This window comes from Salmo salar, chromosome 04 (assembly GCF_965601325.2).
Source record: "Salmo salar chromosome 04, fSalSal1, whole genome shotgun sequence".
In the NCBI taxonomy this organism is placed as follows: Eukaryota; Metazoa; Chordata; class Actinopteri; order Salmoniformes; family Salmonidae; genus Salmo; species Salmo salar.
This window is the reverse complement of record NC_138294.1, coordinates 49406834-49430689: the sequence shown is the minus strand read 5'-3', so window position 1 is coordinate 49430689 and position 23856 is coordinate 49406834. Positions and strand designations below refer to the sequence as shown.

Sequence of the window (23856 nt, the reverse complement as noted above, 5' to 3'; positions counted from 1 at the left end):
CTAAAAACAAACATGAGTAGAGAAATGAAGAGAAGTTTGCACTGACTCTGAGCAGGAACGCAGTGGTCTAACATCCCATCGTGATGGCCCCCCAAACGCAGACCAGCATTGTACCAGAGCTGATGTCCCATAAAGAGAACAACGTCACTCGAAAAAAAGCCAAGGAACGACACATAATCCAAACAAGGTTGCTGTACAGAGTCGAACCGGAGAATTCCGTGTATGTTATCCATGGGAAATGGGGGGGGGGGGGGGGGGGGCTGGATATTAGGGGCTTGACTCAGCCGATGCCTGAACACACGAGCCACCTGATTTGATGAGCTGCAGTAGAGGACGCCGATTACGGAGTATCAATAAAAAGCCAATGAGACTCTGAGACATCTCTTCTCTCAAGAGCTTTCGCTTTCTTTTTTAGCAAAAATATCATGCAGTCTTTAGTTCCAAAATCCCCCAAAGGGATCTGATGGTTGTTAGTTCATTCGTTTCTTTGCTAGTTTGTTTGTTTCACAAGGAAAAGGAAACTCAAAGGCTTGAAATTATTCTTAAACATTCAAGTCATTCTAATAATACTTTATACAGGAGAAAAGTCCTTCAGATTTACACACACACACGTGTATATATAAATATAATATATAGAAATATGCATATACATACTGTATGTATCAACTTGTATATGTGTATACATATTTTCCAACTGTATCAAAGCCAATTTAATGTGCTCTCAAAATATGGCCCATGATTCCTAGTGGGATGCACATCAATTCACATAGTACAACCAGTAGATTAGGTTGAAAAATCCAAACATGATGGGGAAAAGGACCCGGGACCATTTGTCAATGGTGCTGACATCTGCCAGATTGGGGATTTTCAGCTTGAGCTTGGAGGAGCGCCGTCGTAGCCGACAGTTGGCCCTGCTGCGCATGGCGCTGCGGTCCAGTGAGTGGTGGCTGAAGCCGTCCCGGGGAGCCATGGGCTTCCTGAACTGGACCCCGGAGCTGTCGAATGACATCACTGAATTCCGGGAGTCACTGACGCTACTTCCCACATCTGACGGCATCACCTCGTTATTCATCTCCAGCGTGGTGAGCAGGATGTTCCCGTACGCGTCCACCTTGGAGGACAGAGGAGGGGTAGAGAGAGAACGTCAGGGAGAAGCAGAACACGGTGACATTACCACAAACTGTCCTACTAAAACTCTACACCCACCCAGCGTTTCATTTCCAATTTTCAAGCTAAAGCAAATGTAATGATGATGTGGAAGGACATTTCATTTTTTCATGCCTCTTTAAAGAATTCTGAATTGATGCACTTTTCCCATTTTCTTCCTTATAGCTGATGCCTTATGGTGCTTTTTCACTGAAAGTAAATCGACACAAATGAATAGCCATCACTCCATCAACCATTGTATCAGACCTCTATTAGGCCACAGTACCACAGCTCATATGATTTCATAATGCATGTACCCCAACTTTTCTTTGCTCCTCGAGGTACAGATTTCTTCTCTGTGTATATGACCTGAGGGTGTTGGTTTGAAACGGCGTGGCAATGGAGTCCTTGCAATGGAAAAAGAAAAGTGAAGAGAACATTAAACGCCTATAAAACACTGACAATTAAGCACAATTTCTTAAAAATACAGAATGCATAAACATAAGGTTATCAAGAACAACTTTGCATACGGATGGCATGTCATTTTTCAGACACAAAGACAAGGGGATTCATTCAGTCGGACCGTTTTAGCATTTTCCTTTGAATACTAATGTTTCTGGCTGCATACCCATTACGATTTGTTACATTTTAGACGGAAGTGGGTGAATGTTGGTAAGAAAGCAACTCCCAGGACAGAACAGAGATAAGACTGAATCAAGCCCTCAGCAAAAACATAGACAACAACCTGAGAGGAGAATGAGAATGTAGTTTTACACATCTCCGGAGTTAAATAAACAGCCACAGTATATCTCCAAGCCAAAATACTATGCTCAATCAAATCAAAGTGTCAGTGCTGGAGGAAAAGCAATGGAGGATGGCTGTTGGATGTGTATCTGGTGAAGGTGGCATCTATATGCTTGTGAAAGTACTGTCTGACGACAAACTAACATAGGGGAATAAGTGTTTTGGAGTCTTTGTGATTCTCTCTCTCTCTAATAAAAGAATGATTTACACAAGGATTCTGATAGACATAGAGAGGGTGTGCGTAAAATAGCCAGAGAGAGAAGCCAGCTGAAGGTACAAACCTGTTCTCGCAGGCGCTTCTCTTCGTATCGCGGGCGCTCGTTGTTGGTTTTGTTCAGTCGCTCGTGGATTTTCTTCTGTTGCTGGGGTCCCCGGCCAAAGAACACGTAGTTTACGAAGGCATATTCGAGCAGGGCCAGGAACACAAACACAAAACAGCCCATGAGGTAGACGTCGATGGCTTTCACATACGGGATCTTTGGGAGGGTCTCCCTAAGGTGGGTGTTAATGGTTGTCATGGTGAGCACCGTTGTAACACCTGGAAATTGCAAACACAAACACAAAGAGATTATTATTAGTAACAAAAACAATCAATAGTCATCGCCATCAAAGTAAGGTATTGGTCATCAGGAAGACCAACATGCAAGGTAATGATTTTGAGTGGGAAGTGTGTGCCTCTAAACATTGCTTGACAATTTGTTCCTGCTGGGTGGAGATTTATTCAATGGAAAGTGCACATTATTAGTGGTTGTAAGGGCTCCTTTGTGTAAGTGGGAGTTGGCCACTAATCTGTTTATGACGATTCCCAATTGTGCTGTGCGTAGCATTTCGTACTGCAACAGCAACATAAGTCACCTCAATGTTAGAGCAACCTACAAGGCAACCTTACCCACTCTGTTCACTGGGAATACTCTGTGTTGTAACACTGCAGTGGAAGTGGGGCTCTTACCAAGGGCCACCCGAGCTGCAGAGGCATCGTAATTGATCCAGAAGGAGACCCAGGAGAGGATGGTGATCAGGATGGAGGGCATGTATGTCTGCAGGATGAAGTAGCCAATGTTCCTCTTAATCCTGAAACTCAGTGATAGCCTGGGATAGGAACCTTTCACAGAGAACGAGAGAGAAGGAGAGGATGGAGAGAAGGAGAGGATGGAGTGATGGAGCGGGGCAGAGGAAACACATCCGTGAAGAAAAGAAACGCTGGCACAACTTATGAGTTCCAAAGTCTGCACTTTGACAATACGCGGGGTAGTCATTTCTCCATTTGTTCAGACGGAGCACTTCATTTCCCCAAAGCAATGGATTCCTTTCCAGGGACAAGTTCGATTCCAATTAAACATGGCAGAAAGTCGCAAACAAGGCAGATTTTTCCTCAACCCCCCCCATCTCAGCAGGCAGCTCCAGCGTCCCTGTGAGAATTGTCACGGAAAGCTGCTGTGCTTTTCTCTGTTTAGCACTTTCTCTGTCCTCTAAATAGCACCAAAAGGGGATTTAAAAAGGTCCGTAATTGGAGAGCACATCTTCTCACTACTTAAGTGAGGAGGAGGAACCCACACGAGACTGTGCTGTAGCTGGTGGGGTGAACCTATGGCGCTTAACATTTCTGCATGTTGCAGAGAAAAAGGCCAGCTCGTTGTGATGAGACATTAATTGGTTGCATTGACTGTATTGATTATTCAAACAATCTCAACAACAAGTTGTTAAAGAGAAATACATCTCAGGATATTCCCCTGTGGCTTTGACTTTCCCATACTTCAGCTAGAGAGAAATGTTTACCGCTATGGATGCATAGCTAATTCCATCAAGGGAGATTGTACGGCCACTTTATCAAAACCAGAGAATGGAATAAGAGAGCCATGATGGTTTTAATTTAAATGGCAATCGACTGTGAGATGCACAGAGTGAGAAATGACCCTATCATCTCGCTGGTCTGGTAAATCTTTTAATGAATCAATATTCAGGCATACATATTTTATCCCAGCAGGTCCTTCCTGCTATACCTCGTGAATCTAAATAAACAAGTGCACACACAAGGGCAAGACTACTTCAATCATGGCAACCTTTTCCAAATGAACTCAAGTTAACTGTCACATTAGAGATGACTCTAAATCTTCGCAGAATTGTTAAGCAGCTAGTTACAAGTGCTACCCATTGGAATAACATTAACAACACAAAACAGTGAGTGGAACTGGACTGGCAATTTAACTCATCCTACAAGCAAGCCTACATTAAAATATATTTCTGAGAATGTATTCTTATGCCATACTATACCCCTTCAGCACAGATATGAGGCGTTGAAGTGGAGGCCTTACCTGTGGTAAACCTGACCTCCCTGGACACCAGCCGAAGCGCCACGATGGAGAACTGGGGAAGCTCCAGTTTGTCCACCCCCGTCACCGCATTGTCCCCTCCGTGCCAGTAGAACACTATGTCGTCTGTGGTGTACCCATCTGTCCCAGGTTACAGAGAATAGGTGGAGGGGATGAGAGGAGAATGAACAGGTTCAGCACTGGTACAACCTCTCACCTTAGACATTAGGGAAAGCCGAATAGACCAAAGCAGAGGAAAATAGGCCTTCATTCCATTGGTACTGTATAGAATATGGTCTAAGCTTATGTAGGTCTCCCACTTCAGCAAAACTGAACTATGTAAGAGAATGCATAATGACATGGCTGAGTTACGTCAGACAAACATGAATATTTATCACGTGTCAAGTCATGCTTCTGTTTATGATTCATGTTGACTCCACGGGGCTCCATCCAAATGCCAGTGGAATCAAAGCGAGAAGTGTAAGGTAGATTTATGTAGTGCAGTTCAGGCGATATACTGCCTTACACTCACTGTTAAACCTCATTGCAATTACATTTCCTGGATATAGGTGCCTTTACTGTATTTACATTTAATGACCACTCTTCTGCCCCCTGGCTGTGCCAGCTCTCTGTCCATGGTTATATACCAGCCAGCAGCGGAGCACCATTCATCCACTTTTAATCTTTTTCTAAAGTTAAAGGTCCAGGAACTGAATTTGAATTTGACATGTTTTCATAAGTGGATGCTCCTTGTTAATCTATGATATTGAACGGTTGTTAATGAATTTTATCCCCCATGGCATTCTGCCTCTCCCAACATGTAGCGGGATATAGAAGATTTTCATTTCACAGCATGTCCAGATTTCCTCCCTTATCAACATGTAGTGGAAAAATATGTTATTGAGGGTGTGGGGTTATGGATGTGGTAGGTCTATCCATAATTACACTTTATGTCTATGGGGACCTAGGTAGGGCCAAGGCATGGACATGTTATGTTTCTTGGCTGTCACTAGTGGGGAAATCAATGACATCATTGGTTTGGAGAGGAATACTATAGCTGTGACTTCTCTGTATACATTGCATGTTTCACATTTGCATATGTTAGGATGTGATAAACCTTTTTCACTCTGGCTGTAAAATTAAGGGAATTTGGGTTGATAAAAGATATCCATCCAATGCCATGCCTCTGTGCTGCTCTGCCATGAAAGGAGCATCGATGTTGTTATGACAGACGGGGTCCATCTGCCCGCTCAAGTTGCATTCAGTGGTCAATATGTAACGGCTTCTAATTGAAATACAAGCAAGCACAAAAAATTTCACCTGCTTCTGTAAATGCAGTCATTGACCTCTGAGTTAACGCATCTATAAGAAATGGCACTCAAGAGCCAGAGATGCCAATAATGTTGGCCAGGATAGCTGCTTTAAATGATCCATAATGAGCACATCTGCTGACAGCAGGCCTCTGCAGACTGAACCTAGAACCACCCCAGTCAAAGATACATCAGAACCACCCCAGTCAAAGATACATCAGAACCACCCAAAGATACATCAGAACCACCCAGGAGTCAAAGATACATCAGAACCACCCAAAGATACATCAGAACCACCCGGGAGTCAAAGATACATCAGTACAGCTTAGACCTAAACCACCCCGGAGTCAAAGATACATCAGAACCACCCCAGAGTCAAAGATACATCAGAACCACCCCAGAGTCAAAGATACATCAGAACCACCCCAGAGTCAAAGATACATCAGAACCACCCAAAGATACATCAGAACCACCCAGGAGTCAAAGATACATCAGAACCACCCAAAGATACATCAGAACCACCCGGGAGTCAAAGATACATCAGTACAGCTTAGACCTAAACCACCCCGGAGTCAAAGATACATCAGAACCACCCCAGAGTCAAAGATACATCAGAACCACCCGGGAGTCAAAGATACATCAGTACAGCTTAGACCTAAACCCCCCGGAGTCAAAGATACATCACCCATGCTGACATCAGGCCTCTGCAGACTGCACCCAGAACCACTCCAGTCAAAGATACATTAGAACCACCAGAGAGTCAAAAATACATTAGAACCACCCAAAGATACATCAGAACCACCCAGGAGTCAAAAATACATTAGAACCACCCAAACATACATCAGAACCACCTGGGAGTCAAAGATACATCAGAACCACCCAGGAGTCAAAGATACATCAGAACCACCCAGGAGTCAAAGATACATCAGAACCACCCAGGAGTCAAAGATACGTCAGAACCACCCAGGAGTCAAAGATACATCAGAACCACCCAGGAGTCAAAGATACATCAGAACCACTAAGGAGTCAAAGATACATCAGAACCACCCAGGAGTCAAAGATACATCAGAACCACCCAGGAGTCAAAGATACATCAGAACTACCTGGGAGTCAAAGCTAGAGGGTGAAGTAAGACTGTATGGAGAATTTTGGCCTAAGGACTTGGGCTTCATCTTTCAGTAAGGATAATACAAATGGTTAAATTCCAAATATGTTTTGTGAATATTGACAGAAACAACTTGAAATGCAAAAGGCTCCTTTTGTATTTTTTGTCTAGAGACATACAGTATGACAGGTCTAAAAGTTGACTTTTGCCTTAAATGTATAGAGATGTGAGCTGAATTATGAAAGAAAAACACAAACTGCCTGCAATCATGGGCAGTCCCTTGCTGTGTTTTTAAAACGCTGTGATACCCAATGAAAATGGCAGGAAGACATAATGCTGAGATGCTTGAGAAGCCAAGGCAGGTAGTTGAGGGAGGGATGGGAGGTTACTTAGCTAGAGTGGAGAGGAATGGGGGAGAAGACGTTTGTATTAAGTCCACCTACAGCTTTCGATTTCCAAGGTGCAGTTCTGTTCGTCGAGGGGGTACCTCCTCAAGTCCATCATGCAAGCTGCTGTGGTGGTTATTCTGGAAAAGATAGAGAGCAGAGACATAGAGGGTGAGAGAAAAGGGAGGGTAGAGAGAACCGCTGTTACCTTGGTAACCTTTAAGAAATCGTAGCTTAGCCTTCACTGCACGATGTGGATCTTTAATTGAGCAATGTTAGGCAGTTGTCTCGTGTTGAAAAAAAAGAAAAAAGGAAATGTAATCATTGGCAAGCTAGTGTTGGATACAACCTGTCTGAGGTCTGATTTTTAGGAGCGAGGGATGAGAAGGGATGGGGAAGAAGAGGAAGATACATTTAGGTCAGTTTCTAATAATCTGGCCCACTGTTTGAGATCTTCCATAATAGCCATGGTCAGTTCTTTATGAATTTTGAATGAATGAAATTGCAGAAAGTGAGGTTGTTGGGAATGTGTTCTGACTGAGGCAAGTGGATTCCAAACGGAGAGAGATTGGAATAAGAAATGGTATGTGTCTCAGTGAGCAGCATTTTAGTGCTCATATATAGGCCTCATGACAGCCCTGATCTATGTTGTGACTGCAACCTCGCACACAACTGGAGCTGTTTGCTTCATATTTACAGTTCTACCTAAAGAAATATCATGAATGAATTCAAGCTGTTAAAACGTCAAACAAAACCATAGGTACAGTTGAAGTCAGAAGTTTACATAGACTTAGGTTGGAGTCATTAAAACTCGTTTTTCAACCACTACACAAATTTCTTGTTAAAAAACTATAGTTTTGGCAAGTCGGTAAAGACATCTACTTTGTGCATGACACAAGTAATTTTTCCAACAATTGTTTACAGACAGATTATTTCACTTATAATTCACTGTATCACAATTCTAGTGGGTCAGAAGCTTACATACACTAAGTTGACTGTGCCTTTAAACAGCTAATTTACAGGCTAATTTACATCATTTGAGTCAATTGGAGGTGTACCTGTGGATGTATTTCAAGGCCTAACTTCAAAATCAGTGCCTCGTTGCTTGACATCATGGGAAAATCAAAAGAAATCAGCCAAGACCTCAGAAAAACAATTGTAGACCTCCACAAGTCTGGTTCATCATTGGGAGCAATTTCCAAATGCCTGAAGGTACCACGTTCATCTGTACAAACAATAGTACGCAAGTATAAACACCATGGGACCACATAGCTGTCATACCACTCAGGAAGTAGACGCGTTCTGTCTCCTAGAGATGAACGTACTTTGGTGCGAAAAATGTAAATCAATCCCAGAACAACAGCAAAGGACCTTGTGAAGATTCTGGAGGAAACAGGTACAAAAGTATCTATATCCACAGTAAAACAAGTCCTATATCGACATAGCCTGAAAGTCCGCTCAGCAAGGAATAAGCCACTGCTGCAAAATCGACTACGGTTTGCAACTGCACATGGGGACAAAGTTCGTACTTTTTGGATAAATGTCCTCTGATCTGATGGAACAAAAATAGAACTGTTTGGTCATAATGACCATCGTTATGTTTGGAGGAAAAAGGGGGAGGCTTGCAAGCCGAAGAACACCATCCCAACCTTGAAGCACGGGGGTGGCAGCATCATGTTGTGGGGGTGCTTTGCTGCAGGAGGGACTGGTGCACTTCACAAAATAGGAGGGAAAATGATGTGGATATATTGAAGCAACATCTCAGGACATCAGTCAGGAAGTTAAAGCTTGGTTGCAAATGGGTCTTCCAAATAGACAATAACCCCAAGCATACTTCCAAAGTTGTGGGAAAATGGCTTAAGGACAACAAAGGCAAGGTATTGGAGTGGCCATCACAAAGCCCTGACCTCAATCTTATAGAAAATATGTGGGCAGAACTGAAAAGGCGTGTGCGAGCAAGGAGGCCTACAAACCTGACTCAGTTACACCAGCTCTGTCAGGAGGAATGGGCCAAAATTCACACAACTTATTGTGGGAAGCTTGTGGAAGGCTACCCGAAACGTTTCACCCAAGTTAAACAATTTAAAGGCAATGCTACCAAATACTAATTGAGTGTATGTAAACTTCTGACCCGCTGGGAATGTGATGAAAGAAATAAAAGCTGGAATAAATTATTCTCTACTATTATTCTGACATTTCACATTCTTAAAATAAGGTGGTGATCTTAACTGACCTAAGACAGGGAATTTTTACTATAGTATTAAATGTCAGGAATTGTGAAAAACTGAGTTTAAATGTATTTGGCTAAGGTGTATGTAAACTTCCGACTTCAACTGTACATCTTTAATGCTTAATGTAAACATCTAATTCATTCAAGCCCAAAAGCCAACAATCAAACGCTGAAAGTCAATTTACCAAGCTTGTTTTATTCCCTTGGGATACATTGAATCAGTTGAAAAATGAAACAAAATGTATATGCTTTAATCGCACAGTAAATTGTGATTGATTGCTATACGAATATGTTTCCGCCAGGTGTGTATATTCATTATATTCCATTTCAATAAATCCAGAAATGTAGGAAAAGTGCACTGCTTACAGATTATTAGTGTGGAGTCTATGGCATTGAACTGAGATATTAACTAGTGCAGCACATTTTAGTAATTACATATGTGCTGTTAAATCATACCAGCTTTTGCCTGCTTTCAGGTTTCTTGTGTAAATGAACTAGGGAGCTCACTGGTTTGCCTGAATGGGAAAACTAATTGAGTTTCGACTCACCCCTGTGTGTCAGATGCATCGTCACATTCATGGGGAGAGTTTGAAAGGTAAACAATTTGTGTGTGTCAGGGGGCGGGAGAGAGCGGTGGGGAGTTTACCCTTTACAACAGCCTATTTTACATTTGGGATGCCCAATGTAGGATACCTGAGTCCATGCTGTCTTCCAGACTGCTGGACAATTCAGCACATTGCAAAAGATTCCCAGTGTGCAGGCTAATACAAGCCACCACAACTACTGTCAAACACATGCACAGGTACTGGTGAAGTGTATAGAGTGCAATAGGAAAACAATGTGGAGTGTTAGCAGGGCCTATACAACCATGATGAAAACAGAACCCATTTCAATACAGTGAGTCACCGTTTGGGACGATATACGTTTTGACTCCCTCTACTTTGGTGCGTTAGGACATAATGCCGTAGCAAAATTATTCTGACTCTCCCCATGGCACAACACAACCTCATTATCACTCCCCTCCGGCTTTATCATAGACCAAGTACATTTCACTTCGCATTGTACATTGTTTTCTATCTCACAACTTTACTGTAAATGACTAACGTAAAGCAAAGCTGCAAAATGTTGGGGAAAGAAACAAATCCTGTGTCCCTTGGGGCTCTGGCTGCTGTGTTGCTTTGAAAGGGCCCCAGGATGCTCCTCTCCCCCCAGCAGCCCCCCAGTCCACTGGGTGGGTCCCTGTGGGCACCTCACTGCAGACTCACTGTCTGGGATGTTTCATTGATGAAACTGGGACATTGTAGTGATGAGGGATTAGGAGGGTGTTTTGTGGCTTTATTCTGGGGCACAGAATTCTGGCTGGGAATTGAGCCTCCTTTCCAGTAAAACAAATAAACAGAAATAAGTGGTGCACTGTATTTGTTTGTCTTGTGCAGTACAATAGTGACTGCTACATGCAATAGTAAATGGTACATACAATAGTGACTGATACATGCAATAGTGACTGCTGCAAACAATAGTGACAGCTACATACAATAGTGACTGCTACATACAATAACGACTGCTACATACAATAGTGACTGCAACATACAATTGTGACTGTTACATACAATAGTGACTGCTAAATATAATAGTAACTGCTACATAGAATAACAACTGATACATACAATAGTGACAACTACATACGATAGTGACTGCTACATACAATAGTGAGTGCTCCATATAATAGTGACAGCTACATACATTAGTGACAGCTACACACAATAGTGACTGCTACATACAATAACAACAGATACATACAATAGTGACTGCTACATACAATGGTGACCACAACATACAATAACAACTGCTACATACAATAGTGACTGCTTCATACAATAGTGACAGCTTAATACAATAGTGACTGCTACATACAATAGTGACTGCTACATACAATAGTGACTGCTACATACAATAACGACTGCTTCATACAATAACGAATGCTACATACAATAATGACTGCTACATACAATAATGACTGCTACATACAATAGTGACTGCTACATACAATAGTGACTGTTACATACATTAGTGACAGCTACACACAATAGTGACTGCTATATACAATAGTGACTGCTACATACAATAACGACTGCTACATACAATAACGACTGCTACATACAATAATGACTGCTACATACAATAATGACTGCTACATACAATAGTGACTGCTACATACAATAGTGACTGCAACAAACAATTGTGACTGCTACATACAATAGTGACTGCTACATACAATAACGACTGCTACATACAATAACGACTGCTATATACAATAATGACTGCTACATACAATAATGACTGCTACATACAATAGTGACTGCAACATACAATTGTGACTGTTACATACAATAGTGACTGCTAAATATAATAGTAACTGCTACATAGAATAACAACAGATACATAGAATAGTGACTGCTACATACAATAGTGACTGCTACATACAATGGTGACCACAACATACAATAACAACAGCTACATACAATAGTGACTGCTACATACAATAGTGATTGCTACATACAATAGTGACTGCTCCATATAATAGTGACTGCTACATACAATGGTGACTGCTACATACAACAGTGACTGCAAAATACAATGGTAACTTCTACAAACAATAACGACTGCTACATACAATAGTGACTACTACATAAAATAGTGACTGCTACATGCAATAACGACTGCTACATACAATGGTAACTGCAAAATACAATGGTGACTGCTACCTATATTAGTGAGTGCTACATACACTTGCGAATGCTACATACAATATCGACTGCTACATACAATAGTGAGTGCTACATACAATAACGACTGCTACATACAATAACGACTGCGACATACAATACCGATTGCTACGTACAATAGTGACTGCTACATACAATAACGACTGCTACATACAATAACGACTGCTACATACAATAACGACTGCTACATACAATAGTGACTGCAACAAACAATTGTGACTGCTACATACAATAGTGACTGCTACATACAATAGTGACTGCCACATACAATAACGGCTGATACATACAATAGTGTCCACTACATACAATAGTGATTGCTACATACAATAGTGACTGCTCCATATAATAGTGACTGCTACATACAATGGTGACTGCTACATACAACAGTGACTGCAAAATACAATGGTAACTGCTACAAACAATAACGACTGCTACATACAATAGTGACTACTACATAAAATAGTGACTGCTACATGCAATAACGACTGCTACATACAATAACGACTGCTACATACAATAGTGACTACTACATACAATAGTGACTGCTACATACAATAATGACTGCTACACACAACAGTGACTGCTTTATACAAAGGTTACCGCTACATACAATAGTGACTGCTACATACATTAGTGAGTACAACATTCACTGGTGAATGCTACATACAATATCGACTGCTACATACAACAGTGATTGCTACTTACAATGGTGACTGCTCCATACAATACCGACTGCTACATACAATGGTGACTGCTAAATACAATATCGAGTGCTGCATACAACAGCGACAGCTCCATACAATATTGACTGCTACATACAATATCGGCTGCTGCATATAATAGTGACTGCTCCATACAATAGTGACTGCTACATACAATGGTGACTGCTACATACAATAGTGACAGCTCCATAAAATGGTGACTGCTAAATACAATAATGACTGCTACATAAAACAGTGACTGCTAAATACAATGCTGACTGCTACATACAATGGTGAATACAACATGCAATGGTGACTGCTACATATTACAAAAACTGCTACATACAAAAGTGACAACTACATACAAAAATAACTGCTATATACAATGGTGACCGCTATATAAAATAGTGACTGTTACATACATTAGTGAGTACTAAATACACTGGTGAATGCTACATACAATATCGACTGCTACATATAATAGCGACCTCTTCATACAAAGTGACTGCTACATACAATAGTGACTGTTACATACAATAGTGACTGCCAAATAGTATATAGATTGCTACATATAATAGTGACTGCTACATACAATAGTGACTGCTACATACAATGTTGACTGCTACATACAATGGTGACTGTGAAATACAATAACGACTGCTACATACAATAGTGACTGCTACATATAACAACAACTGCTACATACAAAAGTGACAACTACATACAATGGTGACTGCTACATACAATATTGACTTCTACATACAATAGTGACTGCTACATACAAAAGTAACTGCAACATACAATATTGACTGCTGCATATAATAGTGACTGCTACATACAAATGTGACTGCTATATACAATAACGACTGATACATACAATAGTAACTGCTACATACAACAGTGAGTGCTACATACAATAACGACTGCTCCATACAATACCGACTGCTACATACAATGGTGACTGCTAAATACAATATCGAGTGCTGCATACAACAGCGACAGCTCCATACAATATTGACTGCTACATACAATATCGGCTGCTGCATATAATAGTGACTGCTCCATACAATAGTGACTGCTACATACAATGGTGACTGCTACATACAATAGTGACAGCTCCATAAAATGGTGACTGCTAAATACAATAATGACTGCTACATAAAACAGTGACTGCTAAATACAATGCTGACTGCTACATACAATGGTGAATACAACATGCAATGGTGACTGCTACATATTACAAAAACTGCTACATACAAAAGTGACAACTACATACAAAAATAACTGCTATATACAATGGTGACCGCTATATAAAATAGTGACTGCTACATACATTAGTGAGTACTAAATACACTGGTGAATGCTACATACAATATCGACTGCTACATATAATAGCGACCTCTTCATACAAAGTGACTGCTACATACAATAGTGACTGTTACATACAATAGTGACTGCCAAATAGTATATAGATTGCTACATATAATAGTGACTGCTACATACAATAGTGACTGCTACATACAATGTTGACTGCTACATACAATGGTGACTGTGAAATACAATAACGACTGCTACATACAATAGTGACTGCTACATATAACAACAACTGCTACATACAAAAGTGACAACTACATACAATGGTGACTGCTACATACAATATTGACTTCTACATACAATAGTGACTGCTACATACAAAAGTAACTGCAACATACAATATTGACTGCTGCATATAATAGTGACTGCTACATACAAATGTGACTGCTATATACATCACTTCTCTGGACGGTTCTAACTTAGAATTTGTGGACAACTACAAATACCTAGGTGTCTGGTTAGACTGTAAACTCTCCTTCCAGACTCACATCAATCATCTCCAATCCAAAGTGAAATCTCGAATTGGCTTCCTATTTCGCAACAAAGCATCCTTCACTCATGCTGCCAAGCATACCCTCGTAAAACTGACCATCCTACCAATCCTCGACTTCGGCGATGTCATTTACAAAATAGCTTCCAATACCCTACTCAGCAAGCTGGATGCAGTTTATCACAGTGCCATCCGTTTTGTCACCAAAGCCCCATATACTACCCACCACTGCGACCTGTACGCTCTCGTTGGCTGGCCTTCGCTTCATAATCGTCGCCAAACACATTGGCTCCAGGTCATCTACAAGACCCTGCTAGGTAAAGTCCCCCCTTATCTCCGCTCACTGGTCACCATAGCAGCACCCACCTGTAGCACGCGCTCCAGCAGGTATATCTCTCTGGTCACCCCTAAAGCCAACTCCTCCTTTGGTCGTCTCTCCTTCCAGTTCTCTGCTGCCAATGACTGGAACGAACTACAAAAATCTCTGAAACTGGAAACACTTATCTCCCTCACTAGCTTTAAGCACCAGCTGTCAGAGCAGCTCACAGATCACTGCACCTGTACATAGCCCATCTATAATTTAGCCCAAACTACTACCTCTTCCCCTACTGTATTTATTTATTTTATTTATTTTGCTCCTTTGCACCATATTATTTATATTTTATCTCTGAACTTTCTTCAAACTACAAATCTACCATTCCAGTGTTTTTCTTGCTATACTTTATTTACTTTGCCACCATGGCATTTTTTTGCCTTTACCTCCCTTATCTCACATCATTTGCTCACATTGTATATAGTCTTATTTTTTTTTCTACTGCATCATTGATTGTATGTTGTTTTACTCCATGTGTAACTCTGTGTTTTTGTATGTTGTCGAACTGCTTTGCTTTATCTTGGCCAGGACGCAATTGTAAATAAGAACTTGTTCTCAACTTGCCTACCTGGTTAAATAAAGGTGAAATAAATAAATAAATACAATAACGACTGATACATACAATAGTAACTGCTACATACAACAGTGAGTGCTACATACAATAACGACTGATACATACAATAGTAACGGCTACATAATTTAGTGAGCATTACATACACAGGCTAATGCTACATCAAATATCGACTGCCACATACAATAGGTGACAGCTAAATAACTTGGTGACTGCTCCATACAATATTGAATGCTACATACAATATTGAATGCTACATACAATAGGGACTGCTACATACAATAGTAACTTCTACATACAATAGTGACTAAGAGCACCAGCTGTCTGGATGACTGTGTGATAAAGCACTCGGTAGCCGATGTGAACAAAACCTTTAAACAGGTCGACATTCACTAAGGCGCTGGGCCAGACAGATTACCAGGACGTGTACTCAAAGCATGCACGGACCAACTGTCACTGACATTTTCAACCTCTACCTGACCGAGTTTGTAATACCTACATGTTTGAAGCAGACCACCATAGTCCCTGTGCCCAAGGAAGCGAAGGTAACCTGCCTAAATGATTACCGCCCCGTGACACTCACGTCGGTAGCCATGAAGTGCTTTGAAAGGCTGGTCATGGCTCACATCAACAGCATCCTCCCGGACACCCTAGACCCATCTCCAATTCGCATTCCGCGCCAACAGATCCACAGATGACGCAATCTCAATCGCACTCCACACTGCCCTTTCTCACCTGGACAAAAGAACACCTATGTGAGAATGCTGTTCATTGCCTACAGCTCAGCGTTCAACACCATAGTGCCCACGAAGCTCATCACTAAGCTAAGGACTCGGGACTAAACACCTCCCTCTGCAACTGGATCCTGGACTTCCTGACGAGCCGGCGCCAGGTGGTAAGAGTAGGCAACAACACGTCTGCCACGCTGATCCTTAACACTAGGTTCCCTCAGGGGTGTGTACTTAGTCCCCTCCTGTATTCCCTGTTCACCCACGACTACGTGGCCAAACACGACTCCAACACCATCATCAAGTTTGCTGACGACACAACAGTGGTAGGCCTGATCACGGACAACGATGAGACGGACTATAGGGAGGAGGTCAGAGAACTGGCAGTGTGGTGCCAGGACAACAACCTCTCCCTCAATGTGAGCAAAACTAAGGAGCAGATCGTGGACTACAAGAAAAGGCGGGCCGAACAGGCCCCCATTAACATCGGCGGGGCTGTAGTGGAGAAGGTCGAGAGTTTCAAGTTCCTTGGTGTCCAACGAACTATCATGGTCCAAACATACCAAGACAGTCGTGAAGATGGCACGACAAAGCCTTTTCCCCCTCAGGAGACTGAAAAGATTTGGCATGGGTCCCCAGATCCGCAAAAGGTTCTACAGCTGCACCATCGAGAGCATCCTGACCCGTTGCATCACTGTCAGGTATGGCAACTGCTCGGCATCTGACCGTTAAGGTGCTACAGAGGGTAGTGCGAATGGCCCAGTACATCACTGTGGCCAAGCTTCCTGCCATCCAGGACCTATATAATAGGCGGTGTCAGAGGAAAGCCCATAAAATTGTCAAAGACTTCAGTCACCCAACTTACAGACTGCTTTGTCTGCTACCACACGGCAAGTGGTACCGGAGCACCAAGTCTAGAACCAAAGGCTCTCAACAGCTTCTACCATCAAGCCATAAGACTGCTGAACAATTCATAAAATCACCACTGGACAATTTACATTGACCCCCCCTCCCTTTCGTACACTGCTGATACTCGCTGTTTGTTTGTTACCTATTCATAGTCACATCGCCCCCCACCTCCACACAATATCGACTGCTACATAAAATAGTGACTGCTACATACAACAGTGACTGCTACATACAATAGTGACAGTTACATACAATAGCGACTGCTACTTTAATAGTGAGTGCTACATACAATAACGAATACTACATACATTAGTGACTGCTATATACAATAGTGTCTGCTACATACAATAGTGACTGCTACATACAATAGTGAGTGCTACATACAATAGTGACTGCTACATACAATAGTGACTGCTTCATACAATAGTGACTGGTACATACAACAGTGACTGCCACATACAACAGTGACTGCTACTTTCAATAGTGACTGCTACATACAATAACGACTGCTACATTCATTAGTGACTGCTACATACAACAGTGACTGCTACATACCATAGTGACTGTTACATACAATGGTGACTGCTACATACAATGGTGACTGCTACATACAATGGTGACTGCTACATACAATGGTGACTGCTACATACAATGGTGACTGCTACATACAATAGTGACTGCTACATACAATGGTGACTGCTACATACAATAGTGACTGCTACATACAACTGTGACTGCTACATACAACAGTGACTGCTACATACAACAGTGACTGCTACATACAATAGTGACTGCTACATACAATAGTGAGTGCTACATACAATAGCGACTGCTACATACAATAGTGACTGCTACATACAATGGTGACTGCTACATGCAAAAGTGACTGCTACATACAATAGTGAGTGCTACATACAATAATGACTGCTACATGCAATAGTGACTGCTCCATACAATGGGGACTGCTACATACAATTGTGACTGATACATACAATAGTGACTGCTACATAAAATGGTGACTGCTACATGCAATAGTGAGTGCTACATACAATAACGACTGCTACATACAAGTGACTGCAACATACATTAGTGAGTGCTACATACAATAGTGACTGCTACATACAATAGTGACTGCTACATACAATGTTGACTGCTACATACAATAGTGAGTGCTACATACAATGGTGACTGCTAGATGCAAAAGTGACTGCTACATACAATAGTGACTGCTACATAAAATGCTGACTGCTACATATAATAGTGAGTGCTACATACAATGGTGACTGCTACATGCAAAAGTGACTGCTACATGCAAAATTGACTGCTACATACAATAGTGAGTGCTACATACAATGGCGACTGCTACATACAATGGTGACTGCTAAATATATTAGTGAGCGCTACATATAATAACGACTGCTACATGCAATAGTGACTGCTATATACAACAGTGACTGCTACATGCAATGGTGACTGCTACATACAATAGTGACTGCTACATATAATAGTGACTGCTAAATACAATAGTGACTCCTACATACAATTGTGACTGCTTCATACTGTGGTGACTGCTACATACACTGCTCAAAAAATAAAGGGAACACTTAAACAACACAATGTAACTCCAAGTCAATCACACTTCTGTGAAATCAAACTGTCCACTTAGGAAGCAACACTGATTGACAATAAATTTCACATGCTGTTGTGCAAATGGAATAGACAACAGGTGGAAATTATAGGCAATTAGCAAGACACCCCCAATAAAGGAGTGGTTCTGCAGGTGGGGACCACAGACCACTTCTCAGTTCCTATGCTTCCTGGCTGATGTTTTGGTCACTTTTGAATGCTGGTGGTGCTTTCACTCTAGTGGTAGCATGAGACGGAGTCTACAACCCACACAAGTGGCTCAGGTAGTGCAGCTCATCCAGGATGGCACATCAATGCAAACTGTGGCAAGAAGGTTTGCTGTGTCTGTCAGCGTAGTGTCCAGAGCATGGAGGCGCTACCAGGAGACAGGCCAGTACATCAGGAGACGTGGAGGAGGCCGTAGGAGGGCAACAACCCAGCAGCAGGACCGCTACCTCCGCCTTTGTGCAAGGAGGAGCAGGAGGTGCACTTCCAGAGCCCTGCAAAATGACATCCAGCAGGCCACAAATGTGCATGTGTCTGCTCAAACGGTCAGAAACAGACTCCATGAGGGTGGTAGGGCCCGACGTCCACAGGTGGGGGTTGTGCTTACAGCCCAACACCGTGCAGGACGTTTGGCATTTGCCAGAGAACACCAAGATTGGCAAATTCGCCACTGGCGCCCTGTGCTCTTCACAGATGAAAGCAGGTTCACACTGAGCACGTGACAGACGTAACAGAGTCTGGAGACGCCGTGGAGAACGTTCTGCTGCCTGCAACATCCTCCAGCATGACCGGTTTGGTGGTGGGTCAGTCATGGTGTGGGGTGGCATTTCTTTGGGGGGGCCGCACAGCCCTCCATGTGCTCGCCAGAGGTAGCCTGACTGCAAATTAGGTACCGAGATGAGATCCTCAGACCCCTTGTGAGACCATATGCTGGTGCGGTTGGCCCTGGGTTCCTCCTAATGCAAGACAATGCTAGACCTCATGTGGCTGGAGTGTGTCAGCAGTTCCTGCAAGAGGAAGGCATTGATGCTATGGAGCTGGCCCGCCCGTTTCCCAGACCTGAATCCAATTGAGCACATCTGGGACATTATGTCTCGCTCCATCCACCAACGCCACGTTGCACCACAGACTGTCCAGAGGTTGGCGGATGCTTTAGTCCAGGTCTGGGAGGAGATCCCTCAGGAGACCATCCGCCACCTCATCAGGAGCATGCCCAGGCGTTGTAGGGAGGTCATACAGGCACGTGGAGGCCACACACACTACTGAGCCTCATTTTGACTTGTTTTAAGGACATTACATCAAAATTGGATCAGCCTGTAGTGTGGTTTTCCACTTTAATTTTGAGTGCGACTCCAAATCCAGACCTCCATGGGTTGATAAATTGGATTTCCATTGATTATTTTTGTGTGATTTTGTTGTCAGCACCTAAAGAAAAAAGTATTTAATAAGATTATTTCATTCATTCAGATGTAGGATATGTTATTTTAGTGTTCCCTTTATTTTTTTGAGCAGTGTACAATGGTTACTGCTACATACAATGGTGAATGCTAAATACAATAGTGTCTGCAACATACAATTGTGACTGCTGCATACAATAGTGCTACATTCATTCTGTTGCACAGTCAAAATAATGTTTTTTCCCCGTGTCATGCCTGCTGAAAACACTCCAGGCTTATACTTTATGTTCCTTCTCATGTAAGAGAAGCTCACATGCCAATCAAATGAACAGTAATGTCTTCCCGTGAATGGTAAAGGGATCATGGTCTTCATGATAAGTCATAGAGGCATATTTGTTATAATCATGAATATATACCCTACAGGCAATCTGTACTCTACACAGTCATGGCTTTGTCCTCACTTCATCCTTCCACCTTTTCACCAACTCCCTCTGGGTAACAAGAGATGCTGCGACCAATTCCGCCCCTCCCTCCCTCCCTCCCTCCCTCCCTCCCTCCCTCCCTCCCTCCCTCCCTCCCTCCCTCCCTCCCTCGCTCCTTCCTCTGCACCCACAGCTGATTCCACCAAGAGACATATTAAATAAGCATTTACCAGACCATTAGTTTCCCGTCTCACTTCCAAACATCATCAAATTCTCATTAATACCACAGTCTGTCTGACAGATCCTAAAACATCTACCCCTCTGAGACAGACACCAAGATGTCCCTGTGTTTGGTGGGGTGGACTGGGGATGAGGACCTAGTTGATATGAACAATCTCAGAGTGATTTAGTGAGGCAGTGTTAACAAAGTGTATGCTGACTGGCTGAAAAACCACCAAAGAATGGAGAAGACTGCCATTCTCTTGCAGACACTGATAATGCTATCATGTATCTCATGTCAATGAGCAAGGGCATGCGCTAAGTCCCCAATTCTGGAAAATAACACAATCCTTTTCCAGAGGCTTACCTAAGCTATATTTAATCTTCCAGACAATAGGGACATGACAAGAGCAAAATGCCATCTCCACTGATTGTGAAGTGGAATGAGGTAATAGAGCCTCATAATAGAGCTACGCATAAGATAGTAATATAGCCATTACAGCAGCATCTGTACATTTAGCTGTAAGCTTCCTATAATTAACATTTGCAGCTGAATTAGATTTTTGCTTTGAAACATTTCAAAATGGGACTGCCCTGTGTAACAAAGGAACAAACATCATTGGCCAAAGCACATCAGCATTATTTTAACCCAATGAACAGTGATTCTCTGTCTTGTCTTCTGAGGGCTCCATTCACCTGAGACACATGATGCTAAACAAATAAAGTTGAGTCAAATGAATTTATTTAAAAGCACATACATGTGTACCATGTCTACAGTCAGGTCCAAAATGATTGGCACCTTTGATAAAGATGAGAAAAAAAGACTGTATAAAATACATGTTTATTTATTTTATTTAACCTTTATTTAACCAGGTACGCTAGTTGAGAACAAGTTCTCATTTGCAACTGCGACCTGGCCAAGATAAAGCATAGCAATTCGACACATACAACAACACAGAGTTACACATGGAATAAACAAAACATACAGTCAATAATACAGCAGAAAAAAAGAAAACAAAAAGTCTATATACAGTGAGTGCAAATGAGGTAAGTTAAGGCTATAAATAGGCCAAGGTGGCGAAGTAATTACAATATAGCAATTAAACACAGGAATGGTAGATGTGCAGAAGATGAATGTGCAAGTAGAGATACTGGGGTGCAAAGGAGCAAGATAAATAAATAAATAGGGTATGGGGATGAGGTAGGTAGATAGATGTGCTGTTTACAGATGGGCTATGAACAGGTGCAGTGATCTGTGAGCTGCTCTGACAGCTGGTGCTTGAAGTTAGTGAGGGAGATATGAGTCTCCAGCTTCAGAGATTTTTGCAGTTCGTTCCAGTCATTGGAACTGGAAGGAAAGACGACCAAAGGAGGAATTGGCTTTGGGGGTGACCAGTGAGATATACCTGCTGGAGCGCGTGCTACGAGTGGGTGCTGCTATGGTGACCAGTGAGCTGAGATAAGGTGGGGCTTTACCTAGCAGAGACTTGTAGATAACCTGTAGCCAGTGGGTTTGGCGACGAGTATGAAGCGAGGGCCAACCAACGAGAGCGTACAAGTCGCAATGGTGGGTAGTGTATGGGGCTTTGGTGACAAAACGGATGGCACTGTGATAGACTGCATCCAGTTTGTTGAGTAGAGTGTTGGAGGCTATTTTATAGATGACAATCACCGAAGTCGAGGATCGGTAGGATGGTCAGTTTTACGAGGGTATGTTTGGCAGCATGAGTGAAGGATACTTTGTTGCGATATAGGAAGCCGATTCTAGATTTAATTTTGGATTGGAGATGCTTAATGTGAGTCTGGAAGGTGAGTTTACAGTCTAACCAGACACCCAGGTATTTGTAGTTGTCCACGTAGAGAGTCGGCCCGAGAATTGAACCCTGTGGCACACCCATAGAGACCGCCAGAGGTCCGGACAACAGGCCCTCCGATTTGACACACTGAACTCTATCAGAGAAGTAGTTGGTAAACCAGGCGAGGCAATCATTTGAGAAACCAAGGCTGTCGATTCTGCCAATAAGAATGTGGTGATTGACAGAGTCGAAAGTCTTGGCCAGGTCGATGAATACAGCTGCACAGTAATGTCTCTTATCGATGGCGGTTATGATGTCGTTTAGGACCTTGAGCGTCGCTGAGGTGCACCCATGACCAGCTCTGAAACCAGATTGCATAGCGGAGAAGGTACGGTGGGATTCGAAATGGTAGGTAATCTGTTTGTTAACTTGGCTTTCGAAGACCTTAGAAAGACAGGGTAGGATAGATATAGGTCTGTAGCAGTTTGGGTCTAGGGTGTCACCCCCTTTGAAGAGGGGGATGACCGCGGCAGCTTTCCAATCTTTGGGAATCTCAGATGATACGAAAGAGAGGTTGAACAGGGTAGTATTAGGGCTTGCAACAATTTCTGCAGATAGTTTTAGAAAGAGAGGGTGCAGATTGTCTAGCCCGGCTGATTTGTATGGGTCCAGATTTTGCAGCTCTTTCAGAACATCAGTTATCTGGATTTGGATGAAGGAGAAATGGTGGGGGCATTGGCGGGTTGCTGTGGGGGATGCCGGGCAGTTGACCGGGGTAGGGGTAGCCAGGTGGAAAGCATGGCCAGCCGTAGAGAAATGCTTATTGAAATTCTCAATTATAGTGGATTTATCGGTGGTAACAGTGTTTCCTAGCCTCAGAGCAGTGGGCAGCTGGGAGGAGGTGCTCTTATTCTCCATGGACTTTACCGTGTCCCAGAACTTTTTTGAGTTAGTACTACAAGATGCAAATTTCTGTTTGAAAAAGCTAGCCTTAGCTTTCCTAACGGCCTGTGTATATTTGTTCCTAACTTCCCTGAAAAGTTGCATATCACGGGGGCTATTCGATGCTAATGCAGAATGCCACAGGATGTTTTTGTGCTGGTCAAGAGCAGACAGGTCTGGAGTGAACCAAGGACTATATCTATTCCTAATTCAACATTTTTTGAGT

At 42.5% G+C, this 23856-nt stretch overlaps 1 protein-coding gene across 1 annotated transcript in view; it reads right to left on the bottom strand.

Moving 5' to 3' along the window:
• Window positions 1-249: 249 nt before the first annotated feature.
• LOC106603192 (gamma-aminobutyric acid receptor subunit beta-4) overlaps window positions 250-23856 on the bottom strand; it is a 64993-nt gene continuing 41386 nt past the window's right edge. The window contains exons 5-10 of the mRNA XM_014196515.3: window positions 7118-7200; window positions 4263-4400; window positions 2900-3052; window positions 2232-2488; window positions 1464-1553; window positions 250-1111 (exon numbers count right to left, since the gene is read on the bottom strand). Of these exons, the coding sequence (XP_014051990.1) occupies window positions 758-1111; window positions 1464-1553; window positions 2232-2488; window positions 2900-3052; window positions 4263-4400; window positions 7118-7200 (1075 nt within the window). The 3' untranslated portion in view covers window positions 250-757. The remainder of the gene's footprint in view (window positions 1112-1463; window positions 1554-2231; window positions 2489-2899; window positions 3053-4262; window positions 4401-7117; window positions 7201-23856) is intronic.